General features: G+C 40.7%; 1 protein-coding gene across 1 annotated transcript in view; it reads left to right on the forward strand.

The window, feature by feature from the left end:
- Nucleotides 1-1,632: 1,632 nt before the first annotated feature.
- The window catches only part of LOC145408631 (zwei Ig domain protein zig-8-like), a 59,199-nt gene continuing 44,850 nt past the window's right edge, over nucleotides 1,633-15,981 (forward strand). Inside the window, exon 1 of the mRNA XM_080279318.1 lies at nucleotides 1,633-1,693. Coding sequence (XP_080135444.1) covers nucleotides 1,633-1,693 — 61 coding nt within the window. The remainder of the gene's footprint in view (nucleotides 1,694-15,981) is intronic.

Consider the following 15,981-nt stretch of genomic DNA (forward strand, 5'->3'; position numbering starts at 1 on the left):
ATTACTACTACTGCTACTACCATTACTACTACAATTATAACTACTACTACTACCGACACTACTACCACTACTACTACCACCACCACCACCACCACCACTACTACTACAACTGCTACTACTACTACTGCTACTGCTACTAGTGCAAAATTCTATGCTACTGAAGGAGTTTATGCAAAAATTATGAAGCTCTACTGTATGCACTCTGATTTACTATAATGAAAAACTGAAAGACGTTGATGGGCGAAGGGCAAAATTCTTGACAATATTCACATGTAAACTCAATTTTGAAAGTATATAAGGAGTGAAATCTGTGGTTTTGTGATTAAAATAGATGAAAAAAGCAGAGAGAGAGAGAGAGAGAGAGAGAGGGAGAGAGAGAGATTAAAGATACAAGTTTCATTGACTGTATAGAGGTATAACTGAACTCTCATTTTCCAAAGTGACATGAGTGTACCGTCGAGTGAGACTGGCGAAGACCGTATGGAAATGGGAATAATAAAATGATATATATCCAGAGAGAGAGAGAGAGAGAGAGAGAGACTAACAAGGCCTCATTTTGTTTCCAGCTTGGAGTAGAGAAAGTGAAACAAATAAGGAAAATGACTGGAGGAAATATTTAGACTGAAAAACACGAAGCAATAACAAAAGCAATGAGAGAGAGAGAAAGGGAGTGAAATAATGAGAAAAGAATGTGAAAAAAAAGATAGAGTGATTCATATATTGTGAGAAAGAGAGGGAGTCAAATAATAAATAAAACAGGAATTGCAAGACTGACACACATAACGCCAGAATGAGGGAGGAATATATCAAGAACTAATTCAAAACATATAGTGTGAAGCAGACTTAAAAATTTGAAAGAAAAACAGAAAGAAATCAGTATAAGAAATAGATGATTGACAATTAACAGACTGGAAACATACCGGTATTAAGAAATGTCTGAAGGTATTTTGATCATGTACATATTTATATAATGTACAGTATATGAGGAAGGGGGAGTGAGTTGGGGGGAGGCAGTCAAATGGTGGGTGACAGAGCGACTTGGAGGCGTTTTGTCTGGTGCCACCTTTTGCGGGATTAGGGCGTCGGGCTATAGATAGACAGATAGACAATTGACAAAAACAGAAAGAGGAAAAGAGGCACAGAAACTACTGACAGTGAAACAGGAAAAGTGACACATAATGGGTAAAGACAAAAAGAAAAAGGGGAAACAAAGCTAAGAAATCCAGGAGCCTATCCAGTGAGAAAATGACGAAAAAGAAAATTAGAGAGAAAATTGTGACTGAGAAAGAAATCTGCATGAGAGACATTGGGGAGGACTGAAGTGTGAAGCATGATGATGGTACTATACAAAACTTGGTAAACAAAACGAAAATTAGTGAAGATATAGTGCAGTAACGGGAAACACGTAAAACAGCCGAAAATGACTATAAATATAAATGAAAAATAAAAAAAGTATATTAAGTAAGAAATGTGCGTGTATTATATGAAAAAACAATTATGCCCAGCTTGAAAAAAGTTGTGCAAGATCCCTAGAGTGCGTTCGTGGCATTCCGCTCTCCAAAGTACAGTAGTGTGCGTCTTAGTGTGTGGGTTGGCGTGGTGTGCACCGTGATGGAGTAGACTGGCGGCACCATGGAGGGGTGGGCACTGGCTCTCCTCACCCTCATTCTAGCTTCATGCACCTCTCACGCAGGTAAGTCTGTTAATTACCCTCAGTTCATTAACCTCCCTTAATTATCCACTTTTTAATTGGGTTATCAATGGCTTCGGGTCTATTGGTGAAGAGAGAGAGGATGGCAGGGATTAAGAAAAAAATAGATGATCAAATAAGTGTGGGGAATAGACTGCAAATTAATTCTTTAACGGAAAATAAGATACGCCTTCCCTTGTGCCTGACCACACGGTATGAGTTATGGAGGCTTCGAGATGCAGGGATTAGTGGAGCATTAGGTCTTGCCATGAGAGAGAGAGAGAGAGAGAGAGAGAGAGAGAGAGAGAGAGAGAGAAACTGGAAAAAGTGAGGAAGACAAGAATAATAGGGTTTGTGGGTAGGTATGTGCATAGGAAGGGGAGTAAAGGGAAGGCACGTGTGGGTGTGTGGGTAGGAATAATGTGGATAAAGGTGATGGATTCGGAAAGCTGTGGATGGATGTGTGGAGGTGGATAACGATGACAGAATACGAACGCTCGGGGTGGATGTGTGGACAGGTGACGAAGAAGTGGTGGAGTGGTTAGAGTGTTGTTCTGCTTTCCTAAAGGACGCGAGTTCGAACTGAGGCTGGAACAGGGAAGAGTCTAATTACTGGAATATTATTAAAGCACACATTACTTAACTTCCGCAAGACCCATTTAGATGTCATGAAATCACCATCACACCAATTACTGATTACCACCGAAGTACTGATGCATGAATGTATGTTACGGGAGGGCTTTTGGGTAGGGGTGGGCGTAATCGATAATTATTTGTAATCGATTACTTCGATTACTCGCCAGAAAAATATTGTAATCGATTATTTTTCCAGTAATCGATTATTTTTCCAGTAATCGATTATTTTATTGAGTACTTTTGGTGGATTTTTGTCATACTTCTAGCCATTAACATGCCAGGTTATGGTTTGTTAAACATCTTACGTTTGGCAATGCACTTGCAGTCCTTCGCGACTCGAAAAATTGGAGGCATTTTTGTACAGCAAGTTGTAAATGAATCCCTCGTCTCAGTGGCATAGATAGACGATTTAGCTGCCAACTCCTAGGTATGTATTTTATTTGTGAGAACATTGATATTGATCACTGGTATTTCATTTTGTAAGCATGATATTTGGCGGAAATACCAATAAAGTGACGACTTCCAAATAACCTATCTTCGTTTTGGGGATTGGACATCAGAAACTTTAAGATGACCCATATGATTTTCCTTAACATTAAGCTTATTATTCATGTTACATTACAGTTTTGTAAGTAAGATTTCTTTTTGAAGCGGATTTTATAGACATGCATAAGAACAGTACACAAGACGAGATTGTCTCCCGCGGAACGCACAGATGAGTATACTACTACTACTACTACTACTAAAACCATCACCACTTTATAGTTTTAGTTTTTAGTGGAGGGTTTTGAAGTTTCTGTTTGGCATTATCCGTCAGTTCCATTTATCCTGACAGCCTTAGGATCTGTTAAGACAGATAAGTAATATAATTCAGAATAAAGCATTATAGTATATTATTTATTCAGGAAGGGTAACTTTATATTACATACATGTATTTGAGGGAGCTTCCTGAGAGGAGGTAAGGCATCGAAGATAATTCTGATATTAGGATAAAGGATATATATCTCATGTACAATATTTACCTACCTCATAATGTTCATGAAAACTAATTCAGATTTCTACAGTATGTCGCCATTATTAATAGGTTACTTACCAAAGCAAAGAGTATAACTTTAACTAGTCATAATTTCTCCATGGAGTACAATGATTATTGTATCTTAATAGGAAGCAGTCGTGTGAGTCTGTGATTGTGAATTTGTGATACATTTAACAGAGGCTTATTTTATTTATAATTACTTTGATAGTACCAGTGATATATATTTTTCTATGATGATTTGAAATATGTCGTAATCAATGTGCTACTTATCATTATGTCATGAGTGTGATGTAATACAGTACACTGTAATGACCATTACTTCCAAACAGCTATTAAACATAACAAAAATAGATCTTGGTGAATACCCTTTATTCCTGTAAGGCTTTATTATATTTTCTATTTACGTTATGTAGCTTCAATTATGGGTACTTTTTAGCTTCTGTAGCTATAAATTTTAATTTAAATATATTGATATTTCATATTACCACACACATACACACACACACACAAACTACCAGGTACCAGGAAACTATCTGCAGTGTGCACTTTGTAACTGACTGCACTCAAACCATCACATTATAATGATTATACTGTACTTATATATTGATAGTAATCGAAATAGTAATCGATTACTAATCGATTACTTTCATAAAAGTAATCAGTAATCATGATTACCATTTTTTGCTGGTATCGCCCACCCCTACTTTTGGCCTTCATGGGAAAGGATGTCATGTATACGCCTACAGCCGAAAACATGAATATGAGAGAGAGAGAGAGAGAGAGAGAGAGAGAGAGAGAGAGAGAGAGAGAGAGAGGGGAGAGGGGGGGGGATTAATACACATACATACATTTTATCTATCTATCTATCTATCTATATATATATATATATATATATATATATCAGAGTTGGTAGGGTGAAGGACAACCAACTGCTGTGTTGTCCTTGTATTGCAGTGATATAATTCGTGTTCGTATAATTTTGGTGCGATAGTATGGTGTGTGTGGCGTGAGTACTTATTCGTACACCTAGCAGCATCTCCCTGTATCTGCCTTCTGTTTCCTTGATCTCTCTCTCTCTCTCTCTCTCTCTCTCTCTCTCTCTCTCTCTCTCATTAATGCATACAGGTAGTTCCCAGGTGTAGTAAACTTAATTAGAATATAAACAGGTAAGATTAATGGCAGCACAAGTTTGCTACCAGAATGAATAAATTTTACGTGAATAGGGGTGTATGTAGTGTATCAGAAGGTATATGAATGAATGGAAATTGAATGTGTATAAGCTTTAATGATGTACTGTTTGAATATAATGAATGAATGAATGAAGGAAAACTGAATGTGCATAGCCTATGTCCTGATATCGCATTACCAGGATGAATAAGCGAACGAAAAATGAATATGCATAAACCTGAATGTGGTATTGTTAGCATATGAATGAGTGAATGAATGAATGAAAAGTGAATGTACATCAGGTCTGATTTATTACCATACTAGGATATGTATATGAAAATGAAAAGTGGATGTTTATACGATCTGACAGTGTATTACTATTATTTTTATGATCATGTAAAATGAATGTATATAAGGTTTGATGTATATACCGGTAGCATAAATGTAATAAGAATAATGAATGAGTATAGGACTAAGAGTATTATAAGTATGTGTACGACTGAATGAACATGAAGTATAACAAATGCGTAGCGTTATAAAGACGTATAAGAATGAATGTAAAGTGGATAAGATCGGCTGTCAGTATCGTAACATAAAGTGGATTAATGTAGACTTGCTAAGCGTCTACTCTCTGCACGTGGGGTTCTGTCCGTGGATTATTAATAAATCGTGTGTGGGTAATGACAACAAACTAAACAAGCAGTATCCAACACAAAGGCTGACTGAAGACTGCACTGATCCATTAGCTTAATCAGGCGGTGGTAAACAGGGGTGCCTTCACGTGGTGCCACTGATAATACCGGTCGGATCTGCTGCTCGGTTATACAAACATCCTAAACTCCCTCTCTATCACCCAAAAGGACGATGGTGGACTGCAGAATGGCTACCTCAGTCTGCAGTCCACCGGGTTCACATTTCAGATGAGACTGGGGCCACGCAAAACCCTTTCTCTATTACAAGGGTATAAACCAAATCGATCTATGGTATCAATAACAACCTTCCACAACGATTAACGAAGTGAAGAGTTCTGTATCCAACTATTGCCAGACGCCTTAATCTCGTAAGAAGTGGTCACAAACAAATCGCCTCCATGTAGCCCTGTCTCCCGCCATTTCACTGCCCTGCTCCCAGCTCACACCCCCCTCTCTCATATAGCCCACTTCATCCCTCCATCTCATCCTTGGCCTCCCCCCCCTCCCTCTCCCCCCTTCACCTCACTCACATACACTCTCCTCGTCAGTCTCTCGCTCTCCATCCTCTTCATATAGCCAAACCATGAGTTAATGAAGAGTTAATAGAGGATATTCGAGAGCGCTGTGAATGATCTGTATTTTGCTGCATAATATCGTCTGGCGTCAGCAGGTATACAATAAGGGGGTCGTTGTACTGAAGGGGTTAGATGTATCACAGTGTATGAGTGTGTAGTGACTATTTATCTGTCTCTCTACTGCCAGACGCCCTAATCCCGTAAGGGGTGGCCACAAACAAATCGCCTCCATGTCGCCCTGTCCCCCGCCATTTCATTGCCCTGTTCCCAGCTCACACAACAGTAAGTGGCAGTGGCAAAAATGAAATGGAGATCCTTAAACTGAAAGGAATTGAGAGCAATGAATGAAATGGACTGAATGTATTGATATATAATGAAACAGGGCATTAATATCTTAGGTTAATATGAGGATGGAGAGTGAGAGACTGACGAAGAGAGTGTATGTGAGTGAGGTGGAGGGGGGGGAGAGGGAGGGGGAGGCCGAGGATGAGATGGAGGGACGGAGTGGAGAGGTATATGAGAGAGGGGTGTGTGAACTGGGAGCAGGGCAATGAAATGGCGGGGGACAGGGCGACAAGGAGGCGATTTGTTTGTGGCCACCCCTTACGGGATTAAGGCGTCTGGCAATAGACAGATAAAGAGAATATGCAGCACTAGGAAATAAATGGATGTAAAAGAAGGGGAAATGATAGAAGTGATTAAAGAAAAGGAAAAAATATATATATGAGAGACTGACGAAATGAAGATGGATGAGGAAGAATTGAAAAAACAATAATGATTATGAAAGAAACAAGAGGAAGAGTTAGAGAGAAATTAAGAAAATATGAAGTGGGGAAGCAATAAATACATAAAATAGAAAATCTGACGGTACCGGGTATGTGAAAAAATAAAGATGAATGTGAGTTGCGTAAATTAACAGACAGACAGACAGACAGATTATATATATATATATATATATATATATATATATATATATATATATATATAGAGAGAGAGAGAGAGAGAGAGATATATATATATATATATATATATATATATAGAGAGAGAGAGAGAGAGAGAGAGAGAGAGAGAGAGAGAGAGAGAGATTTAGTATTCATTTTATGTTAGGCAGAATTTGACAGGTTGAGGCAGGGATGTGGAAGAATGAGAGAGGACGAGGCAGGACGAGGCAGGGTGAGGCGGAGTGAGGCGGAGTGAGATAGGATGGGAAGGGTGAGGCCGGGTGAGGGTGAGGCAGAGTGAGGTAGGATGATGCAGAGTGAGACAGGTTGAGGCAGAGTGAGGCAGGATAATGCAGGGTGAAACAGGGCGAGGCAGGGTGAGATAGGGTGAGGACGAGTGAGGCAGAGTGAGGCAAAGTGAGGCAGGGCGAGGCTGAGTCAGGCAAAGTGAGGCAGGTGTTGAAGAGGAACGTTTCTTTGATCAACACTTGCAACCTTCCTTCCTTCCTTCTCTCCTTCCTTCCTTCCGTCTTTCCTTCCTTCCTTCTTTCCTTCCTTCCTTCTTTCCTTCCTTCCTGCCTTCCTTCCTTCCTTCTCTCCCTGGTTTCTCCCTCAGTTTTCTTTTTTCAACGTTTCTTTCCTTCATTTTTCCTTCCTTCCGGTATTCAGTGTTTCCTTCATTTTTCCTTCCTTCCGGTATTCAGTGTTTCCTTCATTTTTCCTTCCTTCCAGTATTCAGTGTTTCCTCCTTCACTACTTTAATTTTGCTCTTCTTTCCTTCTCTCTTTCTTCCTCTGCCTACCTTACTTCCTTCTTCACTTGTCATCTCTTCTTATTTTTCTCCCGTCTCTCTCTCTCTGTCTCTCTCACTTTCTCTTTGTCTGTCTGTCTGTCTGTTTGTCTGTCTGTCTCTCTCTCTCTCTCACACACACACACACACACACACACACACACACACACACACACACACACACGCATTATTCTCCCAGTTTACAGAATAAGGTGTATAGCACAGGTTGCGATACTAGGAATAAGGCTGTACTCTCTCTCTCTCTCTCTCCTAGACTGGTGTAATTTTTGGGGGGGTCTGTGCAAGCGGTTCCGAGTTTCACAAAACTAGTGTAACGCGAAGCAGGAAAACATCTGCACACATTTTAAAACTTTACCTCAGCCTTTTTGCACACACAGCATTATATATTTTTACACAGTTTTGAAGATTTCTTATTTCGACTTTTTTTTTTTTTTTTTTTTTGATTACATAGGTGACCATGACTTCTCACATGTTTATCTATACAGTTATTATAAGCCGTCGTAGGATCATGCAAGGGACGAACACCTTTTGTGAGGATACCACGCCGTCTGACTCTCATCTGATCCTCTAATTTCTTGTTAATGTTGCAGTGGCAGTTGCTGGTGATGTTAGGGCCCTTTGAAGACTTTCTGGTTGGATCCTTCCCTGGTAGGGCCAGAAAACTGACATGATTTTTTTCCCTGATTATTTTTGTACCTGAAAATTGACATGTTTTTTTTTTTTTAAATTACTTTTGTACTTCTGCGTTTTGGGAGGTGGCAATGACCGACGTACCCACGCTTTCTTCATTTCTTCTTTCTCAGGAACGTAATGGAAGGCCCAACATTTACCTCAGGGACGTAGAGGAAAGTCCAACATTTTTTTTTATGCAAGCAAGAAGGATCCAAAGGCCAAGAGCCAGCAAGATTGTTCCCATAAAAAAAAAAAAAAAAAAAAGATAACAAGGAGCCAAATTCAAGATCCGTTCAATTCGAGACGCCTGGACACACTGCGTTTGAAAGCCTGGAGATCATAGGAAGTAGGAAATACAGACAGAGGGAGACAGTTCCAGAACTGACCTGTTGCATACATGAAGGACTGGGAATAATGGTTAACTCTTGCATTAAGAAGCTGGACAGAAACGAGATGAGAGTTTGTTGCTAAACGGGTGCTACGCGCCTGTCGTAGCGGTGGTGGGATGCAAGCAGACGGTTCAGAGGAGCAGTGACCACTGAAGTAGCAATAGAAAAGAGATAAAGATGCAACAGTGCGGCGAAGAGACAGAGGCTGAAGGGAGTCAGCAAGAGGAGGAGAGTTAATGAGTCGAAAAGCCTTTGACTCCACCTTGTTGAGAAGAGTTGTACGTGGGGAACCTCCCCACACATGAGAGTTGTACTCTACACAAGGGAGAATAAAACCTCACTTTGTCAACCACTATCTAGGGGTAAAGAAGGCACGGAGTCGGCTTAGCACACGTAATCTCTTGGAAGCAAATTTTACAAGAGATGTAATATGAGCTTTTGAAGATAAATCCCGAGTGAATAAAACACTAAGTATGGGTAAAGATGATGCAGGATTGAGTTGGATATTGTTAAAATTTTGAGGAGACGCTTGTGGATGATATTGTTGGGTTGAAAGATGTATGAACTGAGTTTCTGATGCATTAAAAACAAGATTACTTTTACCCCAGTCAGAGATAGGCTGTGAGCCAAGACAGACATTAGGTGTGCCATAGCCTCATCCAATCTGTGTTGAAGTAACTGCTGAGACGGAGGCTGTGGGAAGCGAATGGAAAGGTGAAAGGTGGCATCGTCAGTGTATGAGTGGATAGGGTTAGATGTACTGCATAGAAGATCATTGATGAATAGAAGGTAGAGAGCTGGTGATAGGACAGAGCCCTGAGAAACACTATTATTGATAGCTCTGCGACAAGAAAGGTGGCCGTGTACATCAGCTATAGAACGACCAGAAAAGAAGTTAGAGATGAAGACACAGAGAGAAAGATAGAAGCTGTAAGAGGGCAGTTTGGAAATTAAAGATTTATGCCAGACTGGATCGAAAGTTTTTGAGTCGTCAAATGCAATGGCAAAGCTGTCGCCGAAACCTCTGGGACGCGAGGGGGGCCCAACATTTATCTCAGTGACGTAGAGAAAGGCCCAACCTTTATATCAGGGACGCAGAGACAGGCTCAACATTTACCTCATGACATAGAGGCAGGCCCAACATTTACCTCAGGGACATAGTGGCAGGTCCAACATTTACCTCAGTGACGTAGAGGCAGGTCCAACATTTATATCAGGGACGCAGAGGCAGGTCCAACATTTATCTCAGAGAAGCAGAGGCAGGTCCATCATTTATCTCAGAGACGCAGAGGCAGGTCCAACATTTATCTCAGAGACGGAAAGGCAGACCCAACATTCACCCATAATAATAAGACACAGAAATCCGCTTCCTTCTCCTCACTGAAGTGCAACAGTATATCCGGCAGATTCCAGCCTTTATTTTTTTCTCAGCAGGTGTCAGAAGTCAAGGAATCCAGCGTGAAGACACCTTGGACGGCTCAAGTTGTCATGAATAACCGTCAACACGAATCCACAACTCAGCATGACCACATTCAGTATCACCTGGATGGCTATTCGCCCATCTTCGTGGATCAACTAATGTACTTTCGTCACCATATCCTGATCATTTGCGACGGAGGGACGACCACATCTCGTCTCGTCAGAAAAGAACATTGGACTTGTTTTGAGCTGTTGTTGCCACTCAGTAGTAGTTGTTTCCACTCAGCAACCATTTCACATAACGGTCTCTCATCTCCACACACATCTGTCACTTCCTGGTGGATCTGATTGGATGAGTTGCCATATCACAGTGTGTACATCCACGATGTCAATTATTCCAGCTACAGTGCTGTTACCTGAACTTGGCCAGAATTTTCGTTCTCTTGTGGCTTATTTCACGTAAATCAGTGGCAGAAGAAGACAATGTTGAGGCTCTACATCCTTTCCATAGCACTTATTCGTGAGTAGCTTCATAATCTGGTGTTAATCCACCGTTACAACTCAGCATTCAAGAGGGAGAGGTGGCAATTTTTGGCCAAGTCAGGGTAAAAGGAATATAGTGTTGTTTATCTGGAAATATAAAAATGTCATGGGGAGGAAAGTCACAACAGTTGTCATGTCTGCCATGTCACTAAGGATCAATAATTAAAATGAAATATGTCTGCCTGGATAAGCTGTAAAATTTCCAGGTGTTTCTGCAAACTTCTGACACCCCTGTGCACATGTGTGCACGTCTTTTTGCTAAGCCTCCGTTCCTGATACATGTCGCCCAGTCGTTATCTGTTATCAGTCTACCCCTCGTACTCCCTAACGACCCATGACCTCATTCACAGCACCAGTATCAACTCCTTCATGCATGTCACCTGTTAGTCTCTCTCTCTTGAGTAAGCTATTGAGTAATTAAACGTTTGCTCCTCTCTCTTTTTTATTTTTGAACTGACACAGACCCATTCTCAGAAAGGTTTTGCCCCCACACCCTGCGGTAAATCTTTCTTTCTTTCTTTCTTTCTCTCTCTCTCTCTCTCTCTCTCTCTCTCAGAGATAACAACATCCTACAATGCTTCCTTCTCTTTATTCATTATTGGTGAACTGACGATACTTGGGAAGAAGAAGTATCTGAAAGAATCCCTTCGCCAAGTCAAGCTTAGTGAAATATCGTGATCCTGCCAACTTTGGGAAAATGGCGATATGTAACTCACTGGCTCAGCATCCACTTTGGTGATTGCAGTTAGCCCACTATGGTCACTACAAATCCTGACTCCACCATCCTTCTTACGGACTACTACCACTGGACTACAGTGAGGGGATGAAGACTTTTCATTAATACTGCAGTCTCCATGTCAACAGTTTCCTTATCTACTGCATCCAGCAGTCGCATGGGAATCGGATATGGCTGAACCTTTATGGGTGCGGTGCTGGTCAGCTCGATCTTGTGACATTCGACCTTTGCAACTTCAGGTCAGTCAGAGAAGACATCAGCATAACGACAAAGCAGGGACCGTATAACATTCTGGTCTCCCACTGCCAGGCTAGTATTCACTGGAACATCCCTGATAGCCTCTTCCTGACGGGACTGAACAGTTAAGGGCTCGTCATCCTGGTCATCAGCTGGGATCACCGCAGCTGCCCCAGTTTCTTCAGGAGGCTGGTCATTGTCATCAACCACTTGTACACCAGTCTCCTCGGGGTTTGACTCATGATAGGCCCTGAACAGGTTAATGGGGAATCTTTTTAGGAAGATTCCCCATCTGAATTATGTAGCTGAGGTCTGAAACGCACTCTACTACATCATACATGGACCCTTCCGCTGCACCAACAACTTGTTCTGGGCAGTGGGGAGTAACTCTAAGCATTTGTCATCTGGACTGAACTTCCGAAGCTTTGCTTTCTTATCGTAATAAGCTTTCTGAACTTCACGCGCCTTAATCAGTTCTTCCATAGCTAACTTGCATACTGACTGAACGTGATCAGCTAAATCAAGGACGTATGCATAGGTGGTCTTGACATCATGATCGGGTTCTTTGTCGTCCCATATCTCACAAGGGAATTTAAGTGGCCCACGAACTGACCTTCCGTACACCAGTTCAAATGGTGAGAATTTCAAAGAATGCGTGGGGCTTCTCAGTAAGCAAAAAAAGAGGAGCAATGAGCCACGGCCATTCTTGGGGCTGTTTGGTGGCTATGCACTTTAACATCTCGAGGGTCCCATTAAACCTCTCACACAACCCGTTACACATGGGATGGTAAGGCGTTGTTCTGAAGCCTCGGAGAGACAACAACCTGAATACTGTACTTCATTCATCACTGCCGAAATGAACTGCAAAACCCTGTTGACGTCACTGGGGATACCTACTCTGCAGAACACTTCCACCATAGCCTCATCATACGTTTATGCATCATATATGTTTGCATATCTACATGCATATCTATATATTCTTTATCACATGGTGGGGATTTCTTCGCTAAAGGCTTGTTACCTACTTACTAGGTATGCCCAGACAACATCTTTTACTTACCGGTATTATACAATTAAATTTAACAGAGTTGGGTGAGTTGACTTCAGTGAAAGGTGTAAGTTCTCTACTGTTGCAAAACTGCCGTTTTATTACAAGATGGGTAGACTACATTTGCCAGTGAATTCCGACTTTGTAAGAGAAACTGCTTTTGGTCTTCATTTTTTGTCTGTACTGTTGTAAAACTCAGTGAAACTAGTATCCCTTTCTGCGCAATCTTTCACCACTTTTACTCCACAAATTTTCTTCTGTATGTCAGGTAGCAGGGACTTTTTCTGGAAATTTTAACTCTTCACTGTCTAGAGTTACCAGGTTAAAGAGTTTCATTGACCTGACTGTAATGTATGCTTCTAAAGAATAACAAGTGTCAAATTCTGTGGCTGGGATTTGATGTGTACAGTACAGTCTGGTTTTGATGGTCTCTTTAAGTATGCAGCCATTGCAGTCTTTGTTTCATTGCTTACACAGTTGTCATTCAGCGCCATGGTTGCTAGGTGTTCAGACAAATAAAAGAGATTTTGCTGGATTGGTTTCAAGGCCTTTTCTCTAATACTGACAGAAAGGTATGACTGGAGAATGTTAATGAACTTATAATCAGTGGAAGGGGTTCTTTTGTGGGAGTGGAGCTTCATGCCAAAACCTTGTAAATTTATCAGAGAAACTAATTGTCCAACTTTTAGTAAACCCTTTAATTCACGAGCACTGAGCTTAAACTGATCTCTAAAGAGCAACATTTTCAAGGAATATACCTCTTTCATCATCCAACAAGCATGGTGTCTGGCATCAAGAGCACGAAATCTTTATTCTCTACCTGGGGTACTGCCTAGAAATAAGGAACACAGCTCCAGAAATTCCTTGTAGTCTTCATGTAGATGCTCCTCTTTTATTGCATGTGTTTAGTATGTTATATTTTCTACCCTTGGGGCTAAGTACGAGTAAATGTGTGTGTGTGTGTGTGTGTGTGTGTGTGTGTGTGTGTGTGTGTGTGTGTGTGTGTGTGTGTGTGTGTGTGTGTGTGTGTGTGTGTGTGTGTGTGTGTGTGTGTGTGTGTGTGTGTGTGTGTGTGTGTGTGTGTGTGTGTGTGTGTGTGTGTGTGTGTGTGGATGAGTAAATTGGGAGTGAATCGTCCTGTCTCTGCTACCCCCGTTTTTGAAGGGAAAAAAGCCTAGGTAGATGGAGAGATAGACAGAGATCGTTTCCTTACGCAGAGATTCTTGAGTGGAACTAAACATATCATAATTTCCCGGCTGAAAAGTTGTTGACTGATCTTGCCCCAGCATTTCTGAAAACATTTAAGTACCTTCGTTTCTGGACCAGACAACAGTCCAAGGGCTTCAGCCACAACACCTAATAAAGCTACTTCAGGCCAATCATGTACCATAAATTCCCTTCCAAGAGATGCCTCTATTAGTGTACAAGCACCTGACCGTAAACCTGTATTTGAAGCTGTAGTATCAAATATGAAGCCTTTAATTGTGGCTTTGGACCCCAATCTTCTAGCAGCTCAGTGCAGGCTTTGGCTTGTTCCCCGCCAGTACTGTGATTTACCCTTGATACACCAAGCAGTTTTTCTGTTTCAAATCCTGTTACCGGTATAGCCACTTTGTCCACTTGTTCAAATTTAATACCTGTAACATCAGGGAAGAGCTTCCCATTCCAGTGCAGCAGAAGGGATATAGACGAATTTGTGATGAGTTCTCTCTTACAGCTCTCATTTCCCGATTTTAAATCCGAGCACGACGTACACAGCTTCATGATAATGACAGATCAGTAACATCATGCCCCGGAGCACTTGCTGCAACACTGGTGACAAACACTGTCATACGATCAGAGAGATTAATCCTGTCTAATGTTGATGCAGCGTGTGGTGTCATAACTGTATTAAGGCTTCTTGGCCTTTGCTGGTCCATCTGGTATAAAAAGATCATCTGATTCTGAATCTTCACTTCATTCACTGCTATCACTCAGATTTCCTGTATTTCTTCTTTCCTTAGGGGTAAATTACAATCATTTTCTTTCTTGTTTTTGCTCAGTTCTGATTTCCTTTCGTTTTTCCTTTTCCGACAAGGGTTTCTTAACATAACTGCTGCAACTAGACGTGTCTTCACGCTGCATTGTAGGAAGATTTTATCTTCCTCATTTCTCATAATTTGAAGAGCATCTATGCTGGATATGTCAAAAAGACTGTGGAGTTCATCAAGAAACATCTGTTTTTTAACCTCTGATTTTCATATTTTCTTAGACGGGCTTTTTTCGGCAAACAATGCTAATCATATAGTTTAAACAGCTTATGCTCAGCTGCCATCCATTTGTGCTGGTATTCTGGCTTTCTCCCAGTATATTATGGTAGCACTGACAGCTGCTCATAATTGGCGCTTTCGCTGATGATGCTGTATTCTACATAACGATAGAACAATAAAGGCTCTAAGACTTGTAATTTTGAGGGAAGTCCACGCATGTCATTTCTCTCTGGCTTTCCAACCAGCCACACCGATGGGGAACATTGAGATTCTGGCCTCTTTATCACATGCTCAACTACAATGGGCTGAAGCAGTATTAAAAGAGCTCTCTCAAAAAGACAAAAGTTTGTGACTGAAGCTTGAAACTTGTTCAAAGATTAAATCTGTATAGATCTGAAACGATCCTGATGATTATTCTTGGCTGACCTCTAGTTTAAAGGATTTGAAAGCGTGATGCACAGACCACAGAAGCTGTAAATGTCATATTCATTATTTGCATATATCTATCTATCTATATCTATATCTATCTCTCTATCTATCTATCTATCTATATATATATATATATATATATATATATATATATATATATATATATATATATATATACTGTTATGGGGGTGTATATTACGGTGCACTCTTAACCCTTAATTAAGCACCAAAAGGGATAAGATAAAGTTTAAGAAAACTAACTTAACTTTACTGTACACTATAACATACACAACCAAAGAAGAAACCAGGGTTCGTTTTACAAAAGGGAAGGATTCATATAGGCCTCAGGATACAAATATAAAACAAGTTATTTCTTACCTAACCAGAATACACTCAGTGTAGGCTAAGTACTCACAAAGCTCGAGGAAACGTGGAGACTTCGAAGGTTAAATCCAGATATAAATCACACACTAGTGTAAATGGAGGAGTGAACCAAAAATGGGAAATTGTACACAAACAGTGTGTTTTGTAATCAAAGTCATGTATTGAGTAGTGTTGGGGAAAAGTGCAACACAATGTGACAAAAGTGTAACGTGACAGTAAATGTGTACAAATGTGTACAAATGACAAAATGTGTACAGGGGTGTGTGTACAAAATGAGATAAAATCTGTCTCTACACACTTTCCTGGAGCTTAAAAAGGTTACTCCTT

Source organism: Coenobita brevimanus, chromosome 78 (genome assembly GCF_032717465.1).
Source record: "Coenobita brevimanus isolate Jiangsu-jjx chromosome 78, ASM3271746v2, whole genome shotgun sequence".
Taxonomy (NCBI): Eukaryota; Metazoa; Arthropoda; class Malacostraca; order Decapoda; family Coenobitidae; genus Coenobita; species Coenobita brevimanus.